Source organism: Saimiri boliviensis, chromosome 5, assembly GCF_048565385.1.
Source record: "Saimiri boliviensis isolate mSaiBol1 chromosome 5, mSaiBol1.pri, whole genome shotgun sequence".
In the NCBI taxonomy this organism is placed as follows: Eukaryota; Metazoa; Chordata; class Mammalia; order Primates; family Cebidae; genus Saimiri; species Saimiri boliviensis.
In genome coordinates, this window is record NC_133453.1 from 144,297,636 (window position 1) to 144,323,491 (window position 25,856).

At 50.9% G+C, this 25,856-nt stretch overlaps 1 protein-coding gene across 4 annotated transcripts in view; it reads left to right on the forward strand.

Annotated features, from left to right (window-relative positions):
• Positions 1-25,856, forward strand: part of LRRK1 (leucine rich repeat kinase 1) — a 173,377-nt gene that overhangs the window by 116,206 nt on the left and 31,315 nt on the right. For all 4 annotated transcript variants that reach the window (XM_074400107.1, XM_074400106.1, XM_003940541.4 and 1 more), the window contains 11 exons: positions 6,488-6,659; positions 8,941-9,104; positions 10,082-10,221; positions 12,598-12,847; positions 13,726-13,892; positions 14,028-14,225; positions 16,085-16,362; positions 17,995-18,189; positions 19,145-19,296; positions 22,338-22,455; positions 23,461-23,577. In XM_074400107.1, the coding sequence (XP_074256208.1) occupies positions 6,488-6,659; positions 8,941-9,104; positions 10,082-10,221; positions 12,598-12,847; positions 13,726-13,892; positions 14,028-14,225; positions 16,085-16,362; positions 17,995-18,189; positions 19,145-19,296; positions 22,338-22,455; positions 23,461-23,577 (1,951 nt within the window). The remainder of the gene's footprint in view (positions 1-6,487; positions 6,660-8,940; positions 9,105-10,081; positions 10,222-12,597; positions 12,848-13,725; positions 13,893-14,027; positions 14,226-16,084; positions 16,363-17,994; positions 18,190-19,144; positions 19,297-22,337; positions 22,456-23,460; positions 23,578-25,856) is intronic.

Genomic DNA, 25,856 nt, shown 5'->3' on the forward strand with positions numbered 1-25,856 from the left:
AGCCATTATTGGTTACATACACACATTTGTGTCATGCCTGTGTAATGAAGTGACCCTATTGTTATTTTATAAAATGTTTCTCTTTATCATTGGTAATACTCCTTTTCTTGAAGTCTGTTTCATCTGATATTAAAATAGCCACACCAGCTCTTTTCCTTCTACCTGGGGTTGTTTTTTTTCCCCTATCCTTTTAGTAGCAGCTTATTATCTGTATTAAAAATGAATCTCAGCTGGGTTCAGTGGCTCACACCTGTAATCCCAACACTTTGGGAAGCCAAGGAGGGTGGGTCATGAAGTCAGGAGTTCGAGACCATACTGGCCAACATGATGAAAGTCTGTCTCTACTAAAATACAAAAAACTTGGCCCAGCGTGGTGGTGCACGCCTGTACTCCCAGCTACTCGGGAGGCTGAAGCAGGGGAATCACTTGAACCCAGGAGGTGGAGATTGCAGTGAGCCTAGATCGCACCAATTCACTCCAGCCTGGGCAACAGACAGAGACTCTCTCAAAAAAATAAAACAATCTGATGCTGACAGCACATTATCCAACCTGATAATCTCTGCCTTTTAATATGAATATTTGATTGCTTTACATTTATCATAATGAATTATGATTGGGTTTAAACCTACTATTTTGCTATTTATCCTGTATTTGTACCATTTATTTTTTTCATTCTTTCCTGCCTTCTTTTGAGTTAAATTTTATTTTAGTATCTTCGTGCTCTCTCTTGGGCTTTTGGCTATTCTTCTTGGTATTGTGTTTTAGTGGCTACTCTTAGGATTAGAATATGTGTTCTTACCTTATCACAATCCACTTGTAATTAATATTATGCCACTTTGAATTAAATGCAAAACCCTTAGCATGATACAGTGACATTACTGCTCCCACCATCCTCTGTAGTCTTGCTGTCATCCATGTTTCTTCTTCTTCTTCTTTTTTTTTTTTTTTTTGAGACAGAGTTTCGCTCTTGTTACCCAGGCTGGAGTGCAATGGCGCGATCTCGGCTCACTGCAACCTCCGCCTCCTGGGTTCAGGCAATTCTCCTGCCTCAGCCTCCTGAGTAGCTGGGATTACAGGCACATGCCATCATGCCCAGCTAATTTTTGTATTTTTAGTAGAGACGGGGTTTCACCACGTTGACCAGGATGGTCTCGATCTCTTGACCTCGTGATCCACCCACCTTGGCCTCCCAAAGTGCTGGGATTACAGGCTTGAGCCACCGTGCCCGGCCCTCCATGCTTCTTCTATACAGAGTCCCCCTTATCCACAGCTGGTAGATTTCAAGACCCCAGTGGGTGCTTCAAACTGCGATAGTATTGAGCCCTACATATGCTGTGCCTTTTCCTATATATACATACCTAGGATAAAGTTTAATTGTAACCCAGTGAGAGAGTAACAGCACACAGTAGAGATTAACAACAGTAACTAATCACAAAACAGTATAATTATGACAATATACTGTAATAGAAGTTATATAAATGTGGTCTTGGTCTCTCTCTCTCTCTCTCTCTCTCTCTCTCTCTCTCTCTCTCTCTCTCTCTCTCAATATCTTTATATTTTTAGACCGGTAACTGAAACTGTGAAAAAAGAATTGCAGATAAGGGAGGACTACCATGCATGTAATGAACCCCATAACATAGTGTTATTACTTTTGCTTTAAATAATTAAACAATCAGTAGTCTTTTAGGAAATTAGGGGGAAAAATATGTCGACCATTTCTGTTGCTCTTCCTTTCTTCCCCTAGAGCCAAATTTCCATCTAGTATCATCTTTCTTTAGACTGAAGAATTATGTGTAGCATTTCTTAAAGTCTAAGTCTGACGGCAACAAATTCTCTTTTTCAGACAAGACTTTTGTGTATATGAAAATATCTTTATTAACACTCGAATTCGTTGGCAGATAATTTTCTTGGATGTAGAATTCTGGGTCCTTATTCTGTCAGCCTTTTAAAGATGCCACCCTATCGTCTTCTGGTCAGACAGGGGTCCTCCTCGGTCTTCCGCACCTGACCCCTCGCCGAGGACCTTCTGACCCGGTGCCACCTCCTCTCATGTGATCAGGGATCCCCACCTGCCCTGCTGCAGTCCAGGGGCTCTGAGAAGCCTCCTGCCCCTTCGAGGGCTCTGCCACCATCCTCCTGTGGCTTTTACTGCTCTTACACTCCCCTTCTCGTTACCTCGCACCCACCTGCCCAGACCCTCAGTTCTGCTGTCAGCCCTGAGCTTTGGTCAGCACACTACTCTGCCTGCCCACCACATGTGCTCTGGCCCTAGCGTTTGGCCCATGGAAGGCAGGGGAGAGGCAGTGAGGTCCCTGGCCTTATAAGCAAGTTGCTCTTAGCAGGGAATTTTGGCAGACTCTTTATAAGCTCTTATTACATTTCCTTCCTTCACATTCTCACCGTCAAGGCTTGGCTTTCATGAAAAGCAAGCATAGTGTTGGCGTCTTCGTTTCTTCCACTCTCCTCTGTGCTACTCAGTACCAGGATGCATCTTCCCAAGTAACTCAACCGAATGCCTCCCGTCAGCGGGTGGGGGTGCCTAAGAAGGCCAGGCTTGGGGAGCACAGGAGAGGTGAGACCTCGGTGATGCTCTGCCCTAAGTCAGCTTGGTCCTCAGGCCCCCGAGTCCTCGTTTCCATTTCAGCCAATTCCTGGATTTGATGCTGATGTTGGCAGTGCAGCTGCATCCAGGGTACAAATCCACAGAACGCGGCCACGCGGTCCCCAGAGAACACACTGCCACTCTGCGTCCCAGCTCAGATCTCCACAGGGGCGCCCACTGGACTGCTGCTGAGCAGGCCTGGATCCTACACAGTGAGGCCAGAGACCCCTGCCTGGGAACCAGCCCCTGGTCCCTGCTTTGCCTGAGGCCTCCCCCACCACCTCCCACTAGGTATGGGAGGGGCCTCAAGTCCTTCTTGCTGCTCTAGCCCTCTGGGTTCTTTAAAGGGTAAAGCCCCACAGAGGAATTCGAAATTCCACGGCTCCTCATAAAGTGGCCCAGGGGTGTCCTTAACTGGGGTCCATGAGAAAGTTTAGGGTGAGGCAGCCTGTGTGTTTACAACACATAGGATCTGACAACTTTCAGATTGTTTTATCACAGTTTGGAGGAGTGAGGAGATATGAGTACCCAGTAAAAGCAAGTCAGTTATCTATATGAAGTCAGTTTATATATATACAAGATATATACATGTGTTTATGATGTGTGTATGTGGTGTATGTGGTGTGGTGTGTGTGTGTGTGTGTGTGTGTGTGGTGTGTGTCATGTGGGGGGGCTGTGTGTGTGGTTGGTTGTGTGTGGGGTGTGTGTGGTGTGTGTGTGGGGGGGGTGTGTGGTATATGTCGTGTGTGTGTGTGGTGTGTGTGTGTGTGTGGTGTGTGTGTGTGTGGTGTGTGTGTGTGGGGGCTGTGTGTGGTTGTGTGGTGTGTGTGGTTGTGGGGTATGTGTGGTGTGTATGGTTGTGGGGTATGTGTGGTGTGTGTGGTGTGCATGTGTGGTGTGTATGTGTGTGTGTGGTGTGTGTGTGTGTGGTGTGTGTCGTGTGTGTGTGTGTGGGGGTGTGTTGGGTGTGTGCGGTGTATGTCATGTGTGTGTGGTGTGTGTATGTGTGTGTGGTGTGTGTGGGGTGTGTGCGTGGTGTGTGGTGTGTGTGGGAGGTGTGGGGGGTGTGTGTGGGGGGGGGTGTGGCATGTGTATGTGTGTGGGGTATGTGTGGTGTGTGTGGTGTGTGTATGTGTGTGGGTGTGTGGGTGTGGTATGTGTGTGGGGTGTGTATGTGTGTGTGATGTGTGTGGCATGTGTATGTGTGTGGGGTATGTGTGATGTGTGGGGGGGTGTGTATGTGTGGTGTGTGTGTGGGGTATGTATGTGTGTGTGATATGTGTGGCATGTGTATGTGTGTGGGGTATGTGTGGTGTGTGTGTGGTGTGTGTGTGTGGTGTGTGTGTGGTGTGTATGGGGGGTGTGTGGGGGAGTGTGTGTGTGTGGCATGTGTATGTGTGTGGTGTGAGTGGTGTGTGTGTGGGGTGTGTATGTGTGTGTGATGTGTGTGGCATGTGTATGTCTGTGGGGTGTGTGTGTGTGTGTGTTTGGTTGAACAAGATCATCATTGCGATCACTACCAAGTCCTCACCATGGCTTATTGCACAGCAGGTTAGAATATGAAGTCAGCCTGCTGGAGTATGAATCTCATCTACCTTCTGATTTCTCGTCCGCATAACGGGGATAATATAATTACTATAACCATGATAGTTGTGAGGATTAAAGTAGATAATACATGTGAAATACTCAGAACAGCAGAAAGAAACAGGAGCAGGCATGACCCAGGGCCTCCTATATGGGAACAGACACTGATCAATACGTGTAAAATACTCAGAACAGTCTCTTAAGCCCCCAAGACATTTTGTATTGACAGTCCAGTTATAGTGACTGTTTCTTCGTGGTAAGTACTCATAGCCATAGTGTCTGGTTCTATACACATCCAGGAATCATGGAACACATTTTATCTTAGCACAGGCATAATGGGTCCCTTGTGCCCTAGGCGAGTCCCAGCTCCTGGCAGCATCAGCTTTCTAAGGCTACTAGGATCTCTGGATCCGTTCTGCTCCTCTGAGCGTGGTCTCCCACCTGCAGCGAACCTCTCCAGCCCCTCGGAAAACCTCCACGAACCCCCTGAAAGTCCTATATACTTTTGAACCTTTGTGCTTTTTCAGGAGGAAGGTCCTTACCTCTCAGCAGACTCTGAGAAGAGCTACAGCTCCCGTCGGAGGCTGGCTCAGGGGGGCGGATGAGCCAGCTCCCCGGTGCAGACACCGAGGTGTTGAAAAGTGGAGTTATAAAAATCATTTGCCAATCAGAAATGAGGGACTTCTCAGACATCGCTTTCATCACAGATCATGTCAATGCCAGGGTGTGAGGTTCATCAAACACATGAATAATTTACCTCTTAGGACCTGTCCTGCTGACTCTCTGGTCATTCCCTGGGATGGCCTTTCCCAACTCATAATTGCTCTGAAACCTGGAGCCAACAGTCTCCACTACCACGAGACCCCTGCTTACCTTGCGAATGGCTTCCATGGCCACTCAGAATCTCTTCATTCGCCTTGCCACCTTCTAAAGCTCTGCCGTCAAAAATATCATAGAGCACCTCTTCTGGGTGCCACCGCACTTCATGCTGGTGAACCTTGGGACAGAGAATGCCCCCCCCTACTCTCCAAGTACCCTCCAACAAGGAGAGAGAAGAGCGAGAAAGCCACAGGCCACCGCCACTGTAAGAGGACCACGTGAGAGACCCAGGATGCATGAGACGCAGTGGGAAACGCAAAAAGAAACAGCAGGCATGGCCCGGGGCCTCCTGTTTGGGGAACGGACACTGAGCAGAGAGAGGAATTGTCAGATGTGAAGGGATAAGACAGGACGCTCTGATGGAGAGGCAGCTAGCGGGAGGTTGGGAATGCGCTTTCACCCAAGACCTGAAAGGCGGCAAAGGCCTGTTTCAGCACCGTGTCTGCTGCACCATCCGCACAGCCCCTGTCTACCTTCCCAGTCCTGCTGGGGGCATCCTTTCTCTTCCCAAGGTGTACCCATGTGTCAGAGTGTGTAAGTCAGAGCCGAGACTTGTGCCTGTGTGCTTGGCCCATGAGCATTCATTGAATTTTCTTATAGTTTAGGGAGTCTCTTCCAGAAAGTTCTAAGGACATTTATTGGACCGAAATAGATTTGTTTTAAGGTTAGGAGAGCTGAAGGCAAAACCTTTATTGGGAAAGAATCCAGCATCTACACACCCAGGGGGCTGTCCCGTGCCTGTTCGGTCCCTGCCCCCACAGCCCCACAGCACGCAGCTGTTGCTGGGTTTCAGGCACGCTTTTGGAGGGACCTCCCAGGTTTCAGCTGTTTTGAGATGACAACAGACTTGAAGTCCTTGCTGACACAATGATGCAGCATTTTTATGATGACCAAGAGCCTTCTCGTAAAACATCCCTCTTGCACAACACAGGCTCATTCTGACTCTTAAAGGCAATTGCCGCGTCTCTGCTGGCAAGAACAATAAACAGCTTTGAAGTCCAAAAATGTTTCTCTGACCCCAATATCTGCACCGTCCTTGAAACCCTGAAGCTGTATTTGTTTTTCCTCCATCAACCAAAGTTAATGTCAAGTGATTACCCAACTGCAGCCCCACCGATAGAGACTTGAGCTCTTTGCTGCGTCTGACATTTGTAGGATCACAGGTGTGTTCATGTCTTCCCTTAGCCTTCTTCTAGTCTCTGTCTTAGAAACCTTGATAGACATATTCGTGGGACCCGTCTTCATTGTCCTTTGGAGCATTTATTCTCAGTATATAAACCGCCCTTCTCTTACAGAATTCCGAGGGTCCTGGGAGGAAGGAGCCCCGCAGCCTGAGGTGCTTCAGCACAGCCTCTCCCCACGCCAGGCCGTCTGCTGGGCGCGTGGGCCCCGCTGTTCACCATTCCCCTTGATGTGTTTCAGCTACCTCCTGCCACATCTCCTTCCATCTAAACCTGGCCTGGACACCCACGGCATGCGACACCCCACAGCCAACACCATCCAGAGGGTATTTAAGATGAGCTTCGTGCCCGTTGGCTTCTGGCAAAGGTTCATAGCACGGATGCTGATCAGCCTGGCAGAGATGGACCTGCAGGTATCGTAGCTGCGGTTTCCGCATAGGGGGTGCCCGAGGGGCACCTGCAGTTGTACCCTGGTGGGAGGGGAATGCCCTTTGCTGGGGATCCCTGCTTGGAGACCCTTCTCCCAGAGTGATGCCACTGATGCAGTGCCGGGGGCAGGTGTGGCATGGGCTGCTGGCCAACCCATGTCAGCCATCCTGTGAGTTCCAAAGCAGCACCCACCTTAGACAGAACACACCCTTTGTAAGTGGTGGTTCTAAATGTTAGCTCGCCTCAAAATCACCTGGAGTTGGTTAGAACACAGTTTGGTGGGCCCCACCCCAGAGGTTCTGATTCAGTAGGCATAGATGGAGGCCAAGAATTTGCATTTCTATCCATTCCCCAAGGGCTGCCACCGGCCCAGCAGCCACGCTTGGAGAACCGTGACTTAGAAGCACAGCTTTGCCACCATGGCTGCACACTAGGCTCACCTGGAGGAGGTTCTGAGACACTGACCACACTCCAGACTGATCAAATAGAATCTTTCGAGTGTGGCATAGTGTTGAAAAGTGATTCCTCTTTGGTTTTTTTAAGGCTCCCAGGCAATTACCCTGTGCACCCAGTTTGAGAAGCACCTGTGCAGAACTTTACACTGCTCTGGTAACATTGGAGACCCAGCCCGAGGAGTTAGTTTCTGTGGGCTTACCTGGGATTATGGGAAGGAGTCCCAGCTGTCAGGCAACGCTAATTTCATGCAAGGCAGGAACATGGAAGCAATATTTGCTACAGTGGTGTTTTTCAAAGTGGCTTTCCCACACCCGCAAAATCAGTGAGGAATGCAAGTTCTCAGGCCCCACCTCAAACCCGCTGCATGAGAAACTCCAGATAGAACCCCGCACTGGTTTTCACAAGCCCTCCAGGGGATTCTAACACACCTTTGGTTTTGTGACCTCCTGGCATAACCCCTGACTGTCAAATCCTTGACACTAAACTCCGTATGAGTTTACCGTTGCTACATTCTAATTTGAAAGCCCTTATTGAATTATAACTTCTCGGCTCTATAAAAATGTTCTTTGATCATCCCATTTTTACTGAAATGGTAAGAAAAATAAATGCAAAAGCCTTAACGTCCATCGTGACAGTAGCGGCTTGTGCTAGCAGCGAGGGAGATTTGTTTATAGCGTCAGGAGGTTGCGCTGATTGAAGGAGTGGGTGCGTCGCTGGCGCTCCGACGTTCCCATCCCTCTGCCCTCCCTTTGAACTCTGTGTCCCGCTGCGTTCTCAGGGGAGGGTCAGGGAGCACAAGCGTGGTGGGAGGCCGAGCTCACAAATGGGGCCCAGCTGGGCCTGGAGGCTGGGCGCCCTTCCGGGCAGCAGTATCCCTCACTTGAAGTTAGGAAAGAAGTCCTATTGAAATTCAGATGGGTGGCAGGAAGGAAGAAAGAGTTTTGTCTCGTCACTCATCAAAGCCATGCAAATTCAGGCAGCAGGGAGACGCCACTTTTCATCCATCACATTAGTAAAGGCTGAGCCGTACGCGCACTGGTAGTTGGTGCACAGGACGGTCTCACCATTCAAATAGCGATTCCTTAGGACGCATCCAGAGCTTTAAAACATCCAGGCCCTTTGACACATCATCCCACTGGTAAACATCTAAACGAAAGACATTGGTGTCAATCAGAGAAAGCTTTGTGCCTTTCTCATCTGCCTCACGGCGGTTTTGAAGGAACAAAAGATGGGAACCAACTTACCCTTCCAGAAGAGGGTGGTTCGGGAAATGGCTATACTTGATAGAAAATTAAACTTTAGAAAAACGAATTTAATGTGTGATCTTAATGGCATAGGAAAAGTAAAGTTTTTTAAAGTATACAAAATTAGAAATCCAATATGGCTTCAGCTGTTTTTTATACATATATGGAGACAAAAAAAAAATCCTGGAATAATATATACCAAAATCTGAATGATCTCTCTGCTTGGTGTTAAATTAGTGTTTGGTTTTCCCTCTTACATTTTTCTGTATTTTCTACATTTTCTAATATGAAGTTTTGCTTGTAAAGTCAGAAAGGGGGAAAAAAAATTTAAAGGACAGCCTATGTTTCAATTCTTTGGAAAAACTGTGTTTCCGGAATGCCCTGGAGACCCCATCAGATAATGTAACATTTAATTTGGCAGCAGGGCTGAGCGGTGTGGGAGGAGAGGGTGGGAAAGACGGTGATCATCTGTCAAGATGGGGCCCAGCCCGGCCTCCACAGAGCTCTGCCCAGGGCCATCGAGGAGCCCGGAATACTTAAGCAGGGTCTTTTCTCTGTCTTTCAGCTGTTTGAAAACAAGAAGAATACTAAAAGCAGGAACAGGAAAGTCACCATTTACAGTTTTACGGGAAACCAGAGAAATCGCTGTAGCACATTCAGAGTGAAAAGAAATCAGACCATCTATTGGCAGGAAGGGCTCCTGGTCACTTTTGATGGGGGCTACCTCAGGTAGGAGCATCCGGGAGCCCACCTGCCGGGCCAGCAGGTGCCACGGCAGCCGCCCCAGGGCCACCTCCGCAGGATGTCTCATCCTCTTGGTGTCCAGAATTGTGCTCCTGAGAGCGGCTTCTCATTCATGGCAGCTTGCTAGAAATGTGAGGCCCTCCCATGAGTGTCCCAGAGGCTCAGGTCTCCTCCCCCCGGCTGAGCCCCGCTCGCAGGACGGGAAAGGCAAAGGCAGATGTGGTGGCCACAGCTCAGGACTTGAGCTCAGGAGAGCTTTGAGCACCTCCCACGGTCATTCCGGTCACCTTGGTGACCTTGCAGCCATCCTGCCCGTCCCCTTGTTCCACTAGAAGCGAGGCTGGGGACAGGGGGCACTGGGACTCCTCAGCCCCCATCTCCACTGCCCATAACCAGACACAGAACTCACCCCCACTGTGCCATTTATTCTCGGTCTTTTGAGAACGGTAGAACTAAAGTCAGCTCAACAGGCTTAATGAATGATAAACACCCAAGATTATTTTAATATTTACGATGAAGTTTGCAAAATATTCTTCAGCTCTTTGAGAGGAGAAGAAGTGAAAGGGGAGGTAACTTTACAGAGGGCTTGATTGGGACCTGCCGCTTCCACATAGAGCTTCTCACTTAAACCCCACAGTTGCTGCTGCACAGATGAGAACCTTGAGGCTCAGGGAGGTCCCGGAACTTCCTTAGAGCCTCACCTGAGGGTCAGCTCCCAGGCTGAGCATCCCTGACTGCAATCTTTCTGGCGTCTCCTTCACCAGGCCAGGTCCAGGGCAAGAACAAGGCAGGGCCACACACACACACACGTACGCACAGGGAGGAGTCCCCCATCAGTCCTGCAGGGCACAGACGCCCTCCAGGTCCCCAGAGGTTGGGTCCTGTCCCTGGGGGCAGGGATATCATCCCAGGGACCCCCAGAGCCAGATCACAATGGGCTCCTTTTGTTTTCTGGGTTGCAGTGTGGAATCTTCTGACGTGAACTGGAAAAAGAAGAAAAGTGGAGGAATAAAAATCATTTGCCAGTCAGAAATGAGGGACTTCTCGGCCATGGCTTTCATCACGGATCATGTCAATTCCTTGATTGATCAGTGGTTTCCTGGTAAGAGAAGGTTCTGGAAACAAGCCCTTGTTCATGCTAATATTCCTTTATGAATCAGGGTGGGGCTGCTGCTTCGGGGGAAGGACAAAAACCCCACTGGTATTTGGCCCAAGAAAACCAGGGTGTCTTGACAGCCCCTTCATGGGAGTCCTGGCCCTGAGAAGTCCAGCTCTGTCACTGGGGGGAGTGCCATGGGGAAGGTGGGGCTCAGACCCCACTGGGAATTTGCAGGGAAGCAGCCTGCCAGCTGCCCACAGGCATGGCAAGAAAGATGACACTGGTACCACGAGCTGTCCACGGAGATGCTCCGTGTGAGCTCACACAGGTCTTGTCTTCACAGTGAGGCCAGTGTGGCTGAAATCGGGGGGAGGTCGGCAGATGGAGGTTTATCTCCTGTGCAGGGACAGGGATGAAGGGAAGCTGGGGCCTCCAAGGGGCCTTGCTGTCCTTCCCTGCCGCCCCACCCATCCTGGCAGTGATCAACCCACTCACACAGCCCTTTTTGGACCCTTCGGATCTGTTTCTTCATTGACAGTTCACTCGAAAAAAAAAAAAAATACTTTTGGGCGAAGTTGCTGAGGCCCCCTGTTTGTTTTGCTCTGGGGTAGAGAGGACTCCCGGAGCAGCCTGCAGCGGGGAAGGCCATCTGGGCTAAATGGAGCAAGTAGCTGTGGGGGAGGCTGCTCTGAGAGCCTCAGGCCCTGAACACTGGAGGCCGAGCAAGGGAGTGGTGGACGGTGGGTTTGGAATTGCAGTGCTGCCCCCTGCAAGCCTTGGCGTGTCCCCCAGCCTCCTGGGCCAGCCTCGCCTGCATGCGATGCCTGCATCCCAAAGCATCAGGGAAGGTGGCGAAAGAGCAGTGGTGGCGTGCACTCAGGAGACACATTCCAGATCCCAGGGCGTTAGAAATAAGGCCTGGAGTCGTAAGGAAAAATGAGCGCTTAGATAAAGGATTTCTCAGCAAGGCAGGTTTACTCTTGTGCAGGGGGGGTGCCTTCCATATGGCTGGTTGCTACGAGAGCACCCAGAACAAAGGAGAGTAGAAGCTTTTATTTTTAACATGACTCTTGCTTTCATGGCCTTTCCCCATTGGCTGGGGTCAGACTGCACAATTTAAACTAGACTTGATTGGCTAAACATTTAAACTTTCTTAGATAAGGTGGATGTGTGGACACATGATGGGGGAGAGAGGAGAGGAGGAGGGGTCGTCTGTGGCCAACTACAGAGCTGGTCTTTCTTTAAACAGGAAAGGAATGTGAGCGTGTGCTGATAACGCTACTGGTGCTGTGGCGTGCTTGGGCATGTAGTAAAGTCAGAAAGAAGAAAAGGAGAAGAAAGGGTTGGGGTACTGGGAATTAAAGAATAAAAGCTTGAGCCAGCTGTTTGAAGAGAAACCTTGCCATATCTCACACAGGGTCTGGTCTCTGTCAGGGTTGGGGTCCTTCCTGTGTCAGCAGGAAGGCTGACCCACAAGGAAAAAGGCTTAGCAAGGAGCCCTCGGAGAAGACAGCTGGGTGTGTGTGTCACAGGGATTTGGGAGGCACTTGGCCATGCAAGGGGGCCCTTAGGCCCGTGTGAACCCTTCTGAGCACTTCGCAGCTCCCCACCAGCCAGCGTTCCCCCCACAGCAGGTGCCGGGCAGTTTGACAGGTCACCTGAGATGAAAAGGGTTCAGGTGAGCCCCTGAGACAGGCTACCTGGAGCCGGCATGCCCAGCCAGGGGCCCCTTCCAGTGGAATACCTTGCACATGGACTTGCAGGTATCAGATATGCCTGGAAAGTTCTAGGTATCCACCTCCTACCCTGCATGAAGCAGACAGTTGCCCACCCTGAGCGCACCTCCACAGGGCACCTTGGAGGGTGTTTCTCTGCACCTCCTATCAGAGGCGTGTGAGGAAACCCATGTCCAATGACTCAGTTTTGTCTGTGATCATTTGCACTCATTTCTGCCCCTGCATTGCCTTCATAGACATTGTAACCTTGTTGTTTCTCGTTGTAAGAAGGGCGCCTTACACACTGCGATGGTGGGCTTGTTGGAGGATAGCTCAGACCTAACCTGTTAGGGCCCAGTCATGCAGGGGGGATCCCCACCCTCCACTCAGGGCCCTCAGCCAGCCTGCTCAGTGTCCCAACCACTGGACAGTTCTCAGAAGCATTCTGAACCCTCTCTAGACATATCTTTCAGGACAAACAATTGTGCTCTCCAAGAAAAGGCTCCTGAAGGTGACACTGGGTTTCAGCCTGTCTCTTGGGTACAGGCCAGGCCAGGCAGCTCCCCTGCTGTGAAGGCTTCGGGGCCTGGGGTGCAGAGTGCTGCTCGGGGGCCCCACCTGTGCCACCTGCTTGTGAACTGTCTCCTGTTCTGTCCTTGTTTAGCCCTGACGGCCACAGAGAGCGACGGGACCCCACTCATGGAGCAGTATGTGCCCTGCCCGGTCTGCGAGACGACTTGGGCCCAGCACACAGACCCCAGTGAGAAATCAGAGGGTGTGCAGTACTTCGACATGGAAGACTGTGTGCTGACAGCCATCGAGAGGGACTTCATCTCCTGCCCCAGACACCCAGACTTCCCCGTGCCGCTCCAGGAGCTGGTCCCTGAGCTGTTCATGACCGACTTCCCAGCCAGGTATGCCCAAAGGCCCCTCCCAGAACCCAGCGCAGGTCACAGGGTGGTATCCTCATCGTGAATTGCCGAGTCATCTCCAGGAAGACCCCTCTGGGACCAGCAGGGGCCCCAGCCTTCGCTTCCCACCAAATCGCAGTACCTTTTAGGTTCCTATCCTCAGCTGCCCAAAGAGAGCAGGCTGCTGGCTTTCCATTTTGGAGGCCTTGGCAGGCCCAGCTGGGAAAGCACTTTGCAGCTGCAGCCGCCCTGCCTACCCCACACCGCACCCCTTCCCCTCATAACCAGAGCTGCTCTCTCCCGAGTTGCCTCTCCCTTCTGACTCCCACCCAGCTGGCACTCAGGGGCCAGCAGGTAAGCGCAGCTAGAGCTCCTGGGGAGTTCAGGAAGGGGAGAGCTCCCACCCATAGCCTCATTTACCTTTTTTGTCAAATGTTGACTCCTATCTGTAGCCCTGGCACTGAGCATTGGAACCCTCAGATCTGTTCTTAGAGCTGATTCTACCTATGCTGACCCAAGATGATAACTAGGGAGAGAACGTGGGAGGAAATAAGAAACATCATCTTTCAGAAGAAAACTTCCACAGGGATCCTTTCTCTACAGCCACCACTTCCCTGGGCTTCGCCCTATGGCAGCCATCACCACCTCTGAGGCCACTCCCGTCCTGAGCCCACTTTACAGGGGAGGCTGGGGCTTGGCAAGCCTGCATAGCCCTCCCAGCCTTGCCCACCTGCAAGTGGCAGGGCCGGGGTAGCCCAGAGCTGTCCAGCCTCACAGATGGCTTTGAACCATGACATTCAGCCATGGGGACGAATGACCCAGCCCAGGACCCACCGCGTCAGGGCGAGGGCAGTGTGGCTGATGCTGGGTGTGTGTGGCAGGCTCTTCCTGGAGAACAGCAAGCTGGAACACAGCGAGGATGACAGCAGCATCCTGGGCCAGGGCGGCAGTGGCACTGTCATCTACCGGGCCCGGTACCAGGGCCAGCCCGTGGCCGTCAAGCGCTTCCACATCAAGAAATTCAAAAACTTTGCCAACACCCCAGCAGGTAAGGAGGTCCCAGCTAGGTGCTGTTTTGCTCAGACCTGTGCTTCCCAGGTCTAAGCTCTGTGCCACCTCTGAGGCCCAAGGGCAAATGCACCCTGGGTCCTCCTGCTGGCTGACACAGTGCTGTCCCCGGCAGACACCATGCTGAGGCACCTGCGGGCCACAGATGCCATGAAGAACTTCTCGGAGTTCCGGCAGGAGGCCAGCATGCTGCACGCGCTGCAGCACCCCTGCATTGTGGCACTCATCGGCATCAGCATCCACCCGCTCTGCTTCGCCCTGGAGCTCGCGCCACTCAGCAGCCTCAACACCGTGCTGTCCGAGAATACCAGAGGTACTGTGGGTGCCCCACCTGGCCCCTGAGACCAGCAGAGCCCCGGGCAACTCCTGCCTGCCATGGGGGTAGAGCCTCAAATGGCCTTGCCAAGCCCAGGGCATGCACAGCCCGTGGTTTGCGTGACTATCCCCTGGGTGTGAGGCCAGGCACCTCGCCAGGTCCAGTCACTGGGCAAAGACTTGGTGAGGATGGGGAAGCACACACTGTGGAGTCAGGTAAGACCAGGCTCTGCTGCGCTTTGCTGAGTTTATTTGCCTGTTAAAGGAGGATGATGGCAGCCCTCACTGGGAGGACACCAAGCACAGGAGCTGCATTAAATCACCTTTTTTTTTTTTTTTTTTTTTTTTTTTTTTTTTGAGGTGGAGTTCACTCTCGTTGCCCAGGCTGGAGTGAAATGGCACGGTCTTGGCTCACCGCAACCTCCACCTCCTGGGTTCAAGTCATTCTTCTGCCTCAGCCTCTCGAGTAGCTGAGACTACAGGCGAGCACCACCACACCCAGCTAATTCTATATTTTTAGTTGAGACAGGGTTTCTCCATGTTGGTCAGGCTGGTCTCGAACTTGTGACCTTAGGTGATCCGCCCACCTCAGCTTCACAAAGTGCTGGAATTACAGACATGAGCCATTGCGCCCGGCCTAACTCATTTTCTTAACTGCAGACACTTATCACTGCGGAGACTCTGAGATCCTGGGGTCAATGGGACCATATCATATTTTTAGATAAAATGTTAAAGTAATTTGCCTTGAAATGAGCAACTAAGAGTTGCCAAAGGGTGAAAGGTAGCTGTCTTTTGACTAGGGAAGAAGAAATGCTATTAAAATCAATCACTTCTGCCTCAATGGAAGATAATTTTATGAACAGAATTCTTTATTATTTTTTAGACAGGGTCTGGCTTTGTTGGCCAGGCTGGAGTAGAGTGGTGCGATCTCAGCTCACTGCAGCCTTGACCTCCTAAACTCAAGCAATCCTCTCACGTCAACTTCCCGAGTAGCTGCAAGCACACACCACCACACCCAGCTAATTTTCCATTGCTGCTGTTGTGTCGTTCCGGTTTTTTGTGGAGATGGCGTTTCACCAGGCTGTTCTCGAACTCCTGAGCTCAATCCATCCGCCCACTCTAGCCTCCCAAAGTGCTGGAATTATAGGCATGAGCCACCACGCCCAGCCAAACACAATTCTGATGCTTGCAGCTCACTCCTTGACGTAGGACAGCCTTGGCCTGAGATGATTTGGAAATCAAGGACTTTTGAATCCTTGGTGGTTCAGCAAAAGTGCCAGCAATTCCAGAAATAAGGTATCATGAATGAAGCTATAGTGCTGAGCATTTCTGTCCTAAATACTATTTCACTTAACCAGGCCATTCTCCGTCCCTTCTGGCAGTCCGGAGAATAGTGAGAATGTGTCAATAGAATATAAGGTATCTAGGGGCCAGACGCAGTGGCTCACACTTTGGGAGGGTGAAGCAGCCAGATCACTTAAAGCCAGGAATTCAAGACCAGCCTGGCCAAAATGGTGAAATCCCGTCTCAACTGAAAATACAAAAATTAGCCAGGCATGGTGGCATGGGCCTGTAGTCCCAGTTACTCAACTTGGGAGGCTGAGGCACAAGAATTGCTTGAACCTGGGAGGCAGAGGTTGCAGTGAGCCGAGATCATGCCACTGCACTCCAGCCCAAGTGACAGAGGGAGACTCTGTCTCAAAAAAAAAAAAAAGAAAAGAAAAGAAAAAGAAAAAAAAAAAAAGAATATGAAGTATCTAGGGAGCTAAGAAAACAGAAAGACAGCTGCTATCATGATAATTTGATTCTATCAAAACTGAAATTTTGATACATTTGAAAATTGTTTTACTTTGCAAGATTCTTCCTTTATACCGCTGGGACATATGCTCACCCAAAAAATAGCCTACCAGATTGCCTCGGGCCTGGCCTACCTGCACAAGAAGAACATCATCTTCTGTGACCTGAAGTCGGACAACATTCTGGTGTGGTCCCTTGACGTCAAGGAGCATGTCAACATCAAGCTGTCTGACTATGGGATTTCGAGGCAGTCATTCCATGAGGGCGCTCTGGGCGTGGAGGGCACTCCGGGATACCAGGCCCCAGAGATCAGGCCTCGCATTGTATATGATGAAAAGGTACTTGCCTGACCCACTGCCATCCCCCAGCCCGGCCCTGAGGCCAGATAGGCAGTTCTGGAGACATCTGCAGCTTCAGGGCTCAGCATTCCAAAAGCACATTCTTCTCATCCTTCCTTGCTCAGTGAGGGAGGTTCTGCCTTGAACCAGAAGGGCACAGGGGCCTATGTCTCCCTGCCTGTGGCAAGGTTGACTTCTTAGCCTCAGAATTCTCAAACCTCAATTCAGAAACATCATAGAGGATATAAATGGTAGATGAAGAGTCCAAGATAGAAACAGGTGAGGATTTGGGTTTCAACTCACATTTGGATGTGCCCAATGAGGACACAGGACCAGCCTTGCAGGGTGCTCAGGAGGAGCAGACAGAATAAGGATGCTAAAGACCCCTGGCCTTAAGCCCTGGTCACAGGGTGCTGGCCAAGTTGAATGCCAAACCAAGGGAAGAGTAAAAGGACAAGCTGGCATCCCCGGGCAATGGCACTGCCAGCCTCAGTTGAGACAATGACTAAATGCTGATCTTCTGATAAGATTTATCCCGGATGGGTATTTGGTAGATGCAGGGACACAGACAACTGGAAATCATCTGGCTATGCAATGTATCACATCTAGTGCCAGCCGTGTTAATTAATCACCCAGCATTAAAGTTCCGTTGTCTATAATTTCTTATTTGGTGATTTTTCAGATGGTCGTTGACTAATTGCTGTAGGAATGGCCTGTGCACGTGTGGATTAGCTCAGCACCTGTGACTGCTGCCTCAGATAGAAAAGGCAAATCAGAGCAACAAAAATAAGAGCTTCATCATAGCAGGTGGCTTCGACAAGGAGTTCACCTTGAAATTCAGATGGTTATGGAAACATTCACAGTTAAAATTCTCAAGTCTATCTCAGCCATTCCCCTGCTAAAATGTTATTTCCTGATCCTTATAGGGGTCTGTATAAATCTTTCCTTGCTGGACCTTTTTATGATTATTAAAATTAGAGGAGACAGCATGTTGTGATCCAGGAGACACTCCTTTTTTTTATGAGTTGCATACACAGCACTTAGTACCAAGCACATTAAGCTGAGGGTATGTATTTCCTCCCTTGTCTTGGTACTCAAGGACAAGGACCATGGCCTCCTTGGAGTCCTTAATCGGTGACTAACAGCAAGTTCTCAGTGTGTTTTATTGGATAGAAGGATGGATGGACAGATGGATGGATGGATGGGTGGATGGATGGATGGATGGATGGATGGATGGATGGGACAGTGGACAAATGGACAATATGGTGAGAAGCTGGATGGATGCGTGGATTGAAAAGAGGAAGGATAGGAAGACAGATAAATGTGCAAGATGGTCAAATGGATGAATAGATGGATGGACAGATGAGAAGAATGGATGAAATGTGCAGAAAGACAAGCAAATGGATAGGTGTGTGGATGGATGGATGGATGGATGCAAGGATGAGAAAATGTGTAGATAAATGGACAGAAGAGAAAGTGGGTGGTCAGAAATGGACAGGGGGACACGGTCAGGTGGTTGGTTGGATGTTTGTTCTTGTCTACTTGTGTCTCCCTGCTACCTCCACCTCAGGGCCAGCTTGTGAATGCCGCTGGGCCCAGGCAGGGACCTGACTTGTCTTGTTCTGTGCCCAGGTAGATATGTTCTCCTATGGAATGGTGCTCTATGAGTTGCTGTCAGGGCAGCGCCCTGCACTGGGCCACCACCAGCTCCAGATTGTCAAGAAGCTGTCCAAGGGCATTCGTCCAGTTCTGGGGCAACCGGAGGAAGTACAGTTCCATCGACTGCAGGCACTCATGATGGAGTGCTGGGACACTAAACCAGAGAAGGTACCCAGGGCACAGAGCCCAGGGCCCTGGGTCTTCCTGCCATGTGGTGGAGGCTGTGGGTCCCCAGGGTGTGCGTGTGTGGCTGCCCACCCATCACAATTGGTAACCTTTCTCTGCTCATTTATTCTAGAGGGTGAGATTTCCTGCTCCTAACATACTGCTTTCATCTTTGTGTGTGTGTGTGTGTGTGTGTGTGTGTGTGTGTGTGTGTGTCACTCTTAGAAAACAAACTTCCTTTTCCTCCCCAACTTTTGTGTTACTTCTCCATGCAAACAAAGTAGCTCAACTCCTTTATAGCAATACAGTCCCTATGCAAGAACAGAGAGAATGAGGGTATCTCTTTGTAAAGTAATGGGGAAAACGTTTGGTTGTGAGAATCAGGGATTATATTACAGTGTTAAGGCTAGTTTTTTGTTGGTCACCTTTTTGCATTTTTGGAAGAGGCTAGGGGTTTTTAGGTTAAAACTTGTTCAAATCAGTTTAATGTATCGGGAGCAAACAGGGTATTCTTTAGAAGAAGGTATGCCCTTATCTGGGCATGGTGACCTGGACCTATAGTCCTAGCCACTGGGGAGACTGAGGCAGGAGGATCACTTGAGCCCAGGAGTTCAAGGGTGTAATGTGCTATGATCGCACCTGTGAATAGTTTCTGCACTCCAGCTTGGGCAATGTAGTGAGATGAAGAATGTACGTCCTTGGGCCTGGGTTGGAATACCTGGGGTTCAGCTTACCTGACCAGATGAGCTTAAGTTGTCATAGCTAAGGACGACCCAGTCACTTGGGTGGGTTTGCTCCTGACATCTGAAGCTGTTTCAGCCTCTTGTTTGGATCAAGTCTGAATGAACAGAATCCCTCATTCCTCCCTGGTTGGAGCTGGCTGATCTCATGGGCAGAACTGGCACCAATCTGGCTGTAAGTGACCTTGCTCCCCCTTCTGGTGGCCCCTCTCCCTCAGCGACCGCTGGCCCTGTCGGTGGTGAGCCAGATGAAGGACCCGACCTTTGCCACCTTCATGTACGCGCTCCCCTGTGGGAAGCAGACAGCCTTCTTCTCATCCCAGGGCCAGGAGTACACTGTGGTGTTTTGGGACGGAAAAGAGGAGTCCAGGTAAGCTCCTGTCGCCTGCCCTGCCATCTTTATGTTTGGGGTGGGAGGCCACCGTGGAATTTGGGAACAGAGTCAATGTTGATCATAATGAGAAGTATTTAAGACAGTAAGGTTCAAAAGCTGGTTAGAGTCTACTCAAGAGAAAGCAGGGGTGGCAGAAGCTGAGTCCACACAAACAGATGTGTGTGAATGGTTTTGTGGTTAAGAGATGCCAAAAATGGGTAGTATCTGCCAGGGTGTCTGGGGACATGAGGGTGCTGTGGCATGTGCCTACAGTCCTAGCCACTCAAGAGGCTGAGGCAGGAGAATCACCTGAGCCCAGGAGCTCAAGTTTAGCCTGAACAGCACAGCAAGACCACATCTTTTAAAAAATTAGAAAATTTAAAAATATTTTTTAAAAAGGAAATGAGACCCGTCAGCCTGGTTATGTGACTTTCTCAAGCATGTTCTGCTGCCCCAGATTGCAGGAGGGTTAACAGGGTGGGTTTAAGCAGAGTTGGGGTTTTGCCAGGAGGGAGAGGGGGCAGGGACATTGAGGTGTCAAGGGAGTGATACAGAGGTGGACCATGGAACCTAAATGAAGCCATAAATTCAGGGAGGACAATGGAAAGTACCAAAGGATCCCTAGGTCTTGCTAGAGTTAAAAAAAAAAAATCTCCAGAGTTATGGTATTAGGTGGGGTGAGCCCAAAAACTACAAGGTGGTGGTCAGACAAGGTATGCTCGCCATGGGGTGAGTGGGAGATGCACAGTCAGTAGTAAAGATAGCATCTGGAATGTGACCTTTGGAGAGGGTGCCTGGGGTGGAGTGGGGAAATATCACTAAGGAATGAACCTAAGCCATAACAAGATAAATGAAAGACTTCACAGTTTCTCTTAGGTCAGTCTTTGTGAGTTTGCATCAGATTTTATGCCACTAAGACTGAGTGTTGTGACACAGACACACTCTAAGAAACTGCACGCTAAAGAAATTTTTGTGACCAGGCATTGTGGCTCATGCCTGTAACCCCAGCACTTTGGGAGGCTGAGGCAGGTGGATCTTTTGAGTTCAGGAGTTTGAGACCAGCCTGGGAAACATGGCAAAACCATCTCTACAAAAATAAATGAATAAATAACAGAAATTAGCCAGGAATGGTGGAGAGCACCTGTAGTCCCAGCCACTTAGGCTGAGGTGAGAGGATTGCTTGAACCCAGGAGTTCGACACTGCAGTGGGCCGTGATTGCACCACTGCACTCCAGCCTCAGTGACAGAGTGAGACCCTGTCTCAGAAAAGAGACAAGTTATTCTAAAAGACAGCAGTGGAGGGAGCATGCCTTCCTGAGGGGATGAAATCTAAAGACAAAACAAAAAGCAAACATATTTAATTAAACAGGTTTCAGTAATTATATTGTTGGTAGTACTGTTATGATTGTTATTCTAAGAAATTGCTTGTGGTTGTGGAGTAAATTAATGAATAATTATGTTGCTGTCATTGGAAACCATGATTTTCAGAATGGGCTAAAGGGGAAAGAGACATAGAGTAAGTAAAAGCCTGCAGTTCTAAATTGATTGGACAGACTCATGATATATTTGAAGAAAAATAAACATATTTCTCAGCTCTGCTCACTGAAAAGGCCTAAAAACAAGGACCAACCAAATGCCAGTGTACACCCCTGAGACCCAGACTGTGGTCTCTAAATACCAAAGGGAACTGGACTCTTCAGAATCATGGCAGAGTTCAGGTCTGGGGCAGGAAGTGGACCTGGAATATCTGCCACCCCAGAAGTAAGGACACCATCAGACACTTCTGAGGGCAAATCAGAGGGCTTGGAGCCAGACTGATCCTGGGAAACTGGGCTGGACCCTGCTCTGCTGGCCTAGGAACACAGAAACAGCAGACACCTGAGACAGTTCTGTTGAGGGCTCAGAAGACTCATCCCAGAGGGAAGAGAGAGGCCTCTTCCTGTGTCCTGCGAAGGTTCTCACTGCAGCCTGAAGAGAGGCTCACTCACAGGAAGGGAGGAGGAGGCAGACTGGAAGCACACAGGCAGCCAAGCAGGGGAATCAGGGTGGAGCCTGACTTGAGATCTGTCTGAGAATTAAGGAAGGAAAGGAGGGTGGGAGAGACAAGGCAGATGAACGGGTAAACAGGGAACGCATAGGACACAATTCTAGTGGGGAACAGGGGCAATTATTCTTTATGACTCTCTCTTTTTATCTGTTTTCAAAGTAAAAGCTATTTAGAATATCCTAGCTTTGTTCTTCTGATGCATAAAAAGTGATGGAAAAAAGAGGAAAATGTACCTGAACGAAGTTTTTGTTTGCCGTATTTTCCACCATTTCTATCATCTGCAAACACGTTATCAGGCAACAGTGGTGAGGCTTTTTAAAATTCTGTGGCAGGAGAAACTTTATTTTGAGAACTTCTATCCACGAGTTTAACGTATCCTCTTGAGTTTGAGGGACAGGGCTATGTGATGTGGGGCACAGAACTTCCCAGCCCCGTCAGCTTCAGCCTCCTCTTCCATGCGGTAGGGGCCCAGGATGTCCGCCACAGCTGAGGGGAGGCAGTGATGCTAGGGACAGCCAGCCTGGTGAGCCAAGGCTCTCACAATCGACAAGCATGAGTTCTCAAAGCACTCGTGCTGGGAGCACATTTTGAGTGCCCCACACCTCCCCAACCCAGTCTCCTCTGGAATTCTCCCAACTTGTCTTTAGCCTTGGATTTGTCTTCTCTGCAGTGAGGAGCTCCCCACATCATAGGGGTGGGAAGGGTATGGCCAGTGGGAGGGCCCCTCCTTCATGCTGGGGGCAAGCATCTCAACCCGCAAGGGTCACAGAAAGTGGGCAGCCTTTCTTCCCTCGAGAATGCCCTTCCTGCTGGCGATGGTCAAGCATTACCCTGTGGGCAGAACCCGGCTCTGCCCTCTCAGGATGAGCAGGCTGCAACCCTGGGTGGGGGCAAGGGAGACAGACAAGTCTTGCAGCTGGCAGGCCAGGCCCGGGCAAAGGAGGTACCCCTGGCCCCCAGGCACTAACCTCACAGTTGCCACCGCTTATAGGAACTACACGGTGGTAAACACAGAGAAGGGCCTCATGGAGGTGCAGAGGATGAGCTGCCCTGGGATGAAGCTGAGCTGCCAGCTCCAGGTCCAGAGATCCCTGTGGATGGCCACTGAGGTAAGTGCTGCCCGCAGGCCTAGCCAGGTGGACCCCACCAGGTGCAGCCCCTGGGCGGGGACCACTTTCATAAAAATACAGGACGCCAGGTCAAGCAAATTTTCTGATAACCCTCAGCGCATCCCCGTGCAATCCCAGAGTAATGCCACGAGCCCCGTGAAATAGTGGCCTGTCACGAGGGGTGGCCTGCTGCTGGCTGGCAGCCGGGATTAGGGATGGTGACGACCAGATGTAGACCCTCAGCAGAGGAGAGACCCAGGAGGCTAGGGGCATGCCTGGGTTTCTGATAACACTGCTGAGTCTACTCAGCTCTGAAGGCCTCCTGCCTTTACATCAGAGAAGTCACTAGAAGGCCCAGGGAGCTGTCTTCTGAGAAATCCTGAGAACTGGCCAGACACAAATGTCCTGGGGCTGTGGGTGTGGGATAGAAAGGTGCTGCTTTTCCCCAGGGCAGTTTGGAAGTGCATTCAGATACATACCACGAATCTCAAAAGCATCCATACCACTTAGGCCTCAGGGATCCGTGTTAAGAAAAATCTGACAACAGATTAGCCAAAGTAGTGCGCCCCAGTCACAGACAGCCAGGAGATGCCCCACATCATTTTCTCCTGGATGAATGAGAGCCGGGGCTCTGCCTAAAACATGCTGTCCGTGGAAAGAGCAGTGAGAAGACAGCATTGCAGCGTGAGTCCACTTTTGCCAGTACCACGTGCACACACAGACACCTCAGGAACTTCTGAGAGGCTATGCCCCCAAATCCCAATGGTGGTTTTCTCTGGGGAATAGATTATGGGCTGCTTTCTGTTTCCTCTTTAGACTGGCTTGTATTTTTCAAAGTCTCTACAAAGAACAGAAATACTTGAGCAACCCATCAGAACGTGTCAATCCATGTTACTTTTTAAGATCTATAGGGGATCCCCAAGGCCGAGTGTATCCTCACAGAAATGCCTTGGGAAATGCCAGGCACTTTCCTGGGTCTCACAGTGGACCTGTCTGCCTCTGCAGGACCAGAAAATCTACATCTACACCCTCAAGGGCATGTGCCCCTTAAACACGCCCCAACAGGCTTTGGATACTCCAGCTATTGTCACCTGCTTCCTGGCTGTGCCTGTGATTAAAAAGGTGAGATTAGGGCAAAGGTGGGTATGCAGGTTTCTGATGCGCTTCTGTGCCTGGGAGGGGCCTCCTAGCTGGGAACAGCGCAAAGCTATGTCAGGGTGGGGACTGCAGAGCCACAGCTTCTAGGAACACCTGGCCGAGGACACAGCCTCAGACACGTGGGAGGAAAGACCACAGACCTGGTCCATCGTTAGTGCCTTCTGGTTTTCGAAAACCTAAGTGCCCAGCCAGACCGAGGGCTAAGTGAAAGGGGAAAACTCGCTTTCACGTGCAAATACCCTGACTCAGGTGGAATGCCTGTTGGTGCGATGGCACAGTGAGCAGTCATGTGTGTGCCCTTCCCCTTCGGAGGGCAGTGGCATCAGGAGCCTCTTCTCCACCTGCCCAGGCCAGAGCCTCGCCACAGCCACTTGGTCACCAGGTCCTGGAGGTCCTGATCTCCTTCTTTCCATCTCTGTCTCCCCCCAAGTACTCACCGTCTACCCTAAACCCGGTTCCTCTGTCCAGCATGGCCCTGCAGACTCATCTCTTTAACCTCCTAGCTCTGGCCTTCCTAAGTAACACCCCAAGGGGGCCCAGCCAGCTGTGCAGTAACTTGGGATTAGCCCCAGCCTCTGTGAGGCTGTCCCCCAGCCTCTGCCGGCCCCGGCACCCTCCCCACACAGCACCCCACTCTGTGCTGTGTCCCTGACATCCCAGCCTCCTCCAGGAACAGCCCCTCCACACACCTCTTCCCAGACCGCCTCCGATTCAGTTCTCAAGACCAAGGGCCTTGGCCCCTTCTCTGAGAAGCTGCCCCTCCGCAGGAGGAGCTCCCTGGCTTGTCCAGGCTCCTCCACCCACAGGATTCAGGCCTGGCTCAGGGAGTTCCGGTTTCATCCACCCTGAGGGGCCCATCTGTGCAGCAGGCACCCTTGGTAAATGCGCAAGAAGCCTTTATGGTATCATTTTGTTAGAATGTGGTGCCAGACGCAGTGGCTCAACGCCTATAATCCCATCACTTTGGGAGGCTGAGGCAGGCGGATCACCTGAGATCAGGAGTTCAAGACCAGCCTGACCACATGGAGAAACCCCATCTCTACTAAAAATACAAAAAAATTAGCCAGGCGTGGTGGCGCATGCTTGTAATCACAGCTACTTGGGAGACTGGGGCAGGAGAATCACTTGAATCTGGGAGGCAGTGATTGTGGTGAAGGGCAACAAGAGGAAAATTCCACCTCAAAAAAAAAAAAAAAATGTGGTGGCTATCATCATCCAATTCCAGTTTGCCCATCTATGAAATAGGCGCAAGAAGAGACAGAGAGAAGGCCTAGCGTACCCAAAGGTCGAGGCTGGTGCGCTTGGTAAATGAGCATTATTACTACTTCTGGATGGTTGCAAAATACGTGAGCTCTTCCCTTCACCCTTCTTCAGTTTCATTTCTAAAAAAAACAAAACCCAGGTATGAAATTAACCGTAGAGTCATTTATGACCATGGCCCCACAGTGAGGCTAGGCAGCTTGGGACCCGGCCCACAGCAGAGCACAGGCGAACACGACACAAAGTGTTATTGAGGCCACCACGGGCCAGAGCCCCCAGCCAGGGCACCACCTCCCACACGACCAGAGGGAATAAAGCCGGCTCTGTGCAGGGCCTCCTGTGCAGGGTGTCTGCCCCTCCGAGGCCGCCAGGGCAGAGCCTGCATTCTTGCACGCGCACGCATGTTCACACCCAGCCGAGACGTGGCGCTCACCGCCCTGGCCGGGGCCTGAGCCAGGATTCCAGATAGAGACCTGGAGCCTGTTTGCCTTGGCTGCCTTCTCTCCCTGAAATCCTGGGGATGGATTTCGATACGCTTGCTTAGGGCATGTTGTCCTGGACCGTGAGCTGCGGGCCACCACTCCACTGCCCTGCACAGCCAGCCTTCTGAGCGCCCCAGCTCCCCACAAGGAGGCTTTCCGCCCTGCCCCCTCACTGGCTCGAGGCCCGGCTCCCTGCTCTGCCCTGAGTCCGGCTTTGTTCTGCGGACCTCTTCCCACCCCTACCACAGCCGACTCAGTGTCTAGGCTGCAAAGCTGCGCTCTGTTCCCGGCTCTGCCCTGGAAGGTACCGGGGAAGGTCTGGGGTGGGCCCAGCATTCGGCATGGTCTCTGCAACTTTGGCCTCTGCCCCGTGACCTCTGGTGGGTGTAGAAGAGCTCATTCTTCATTGCGGGGGTGGGGGGCACCCTGAGGACCCCATCACCATCAGCTGGACCACCGGCATCTCAGACAGATGTAAGCTGGGATGAAGACTCAGCAGGC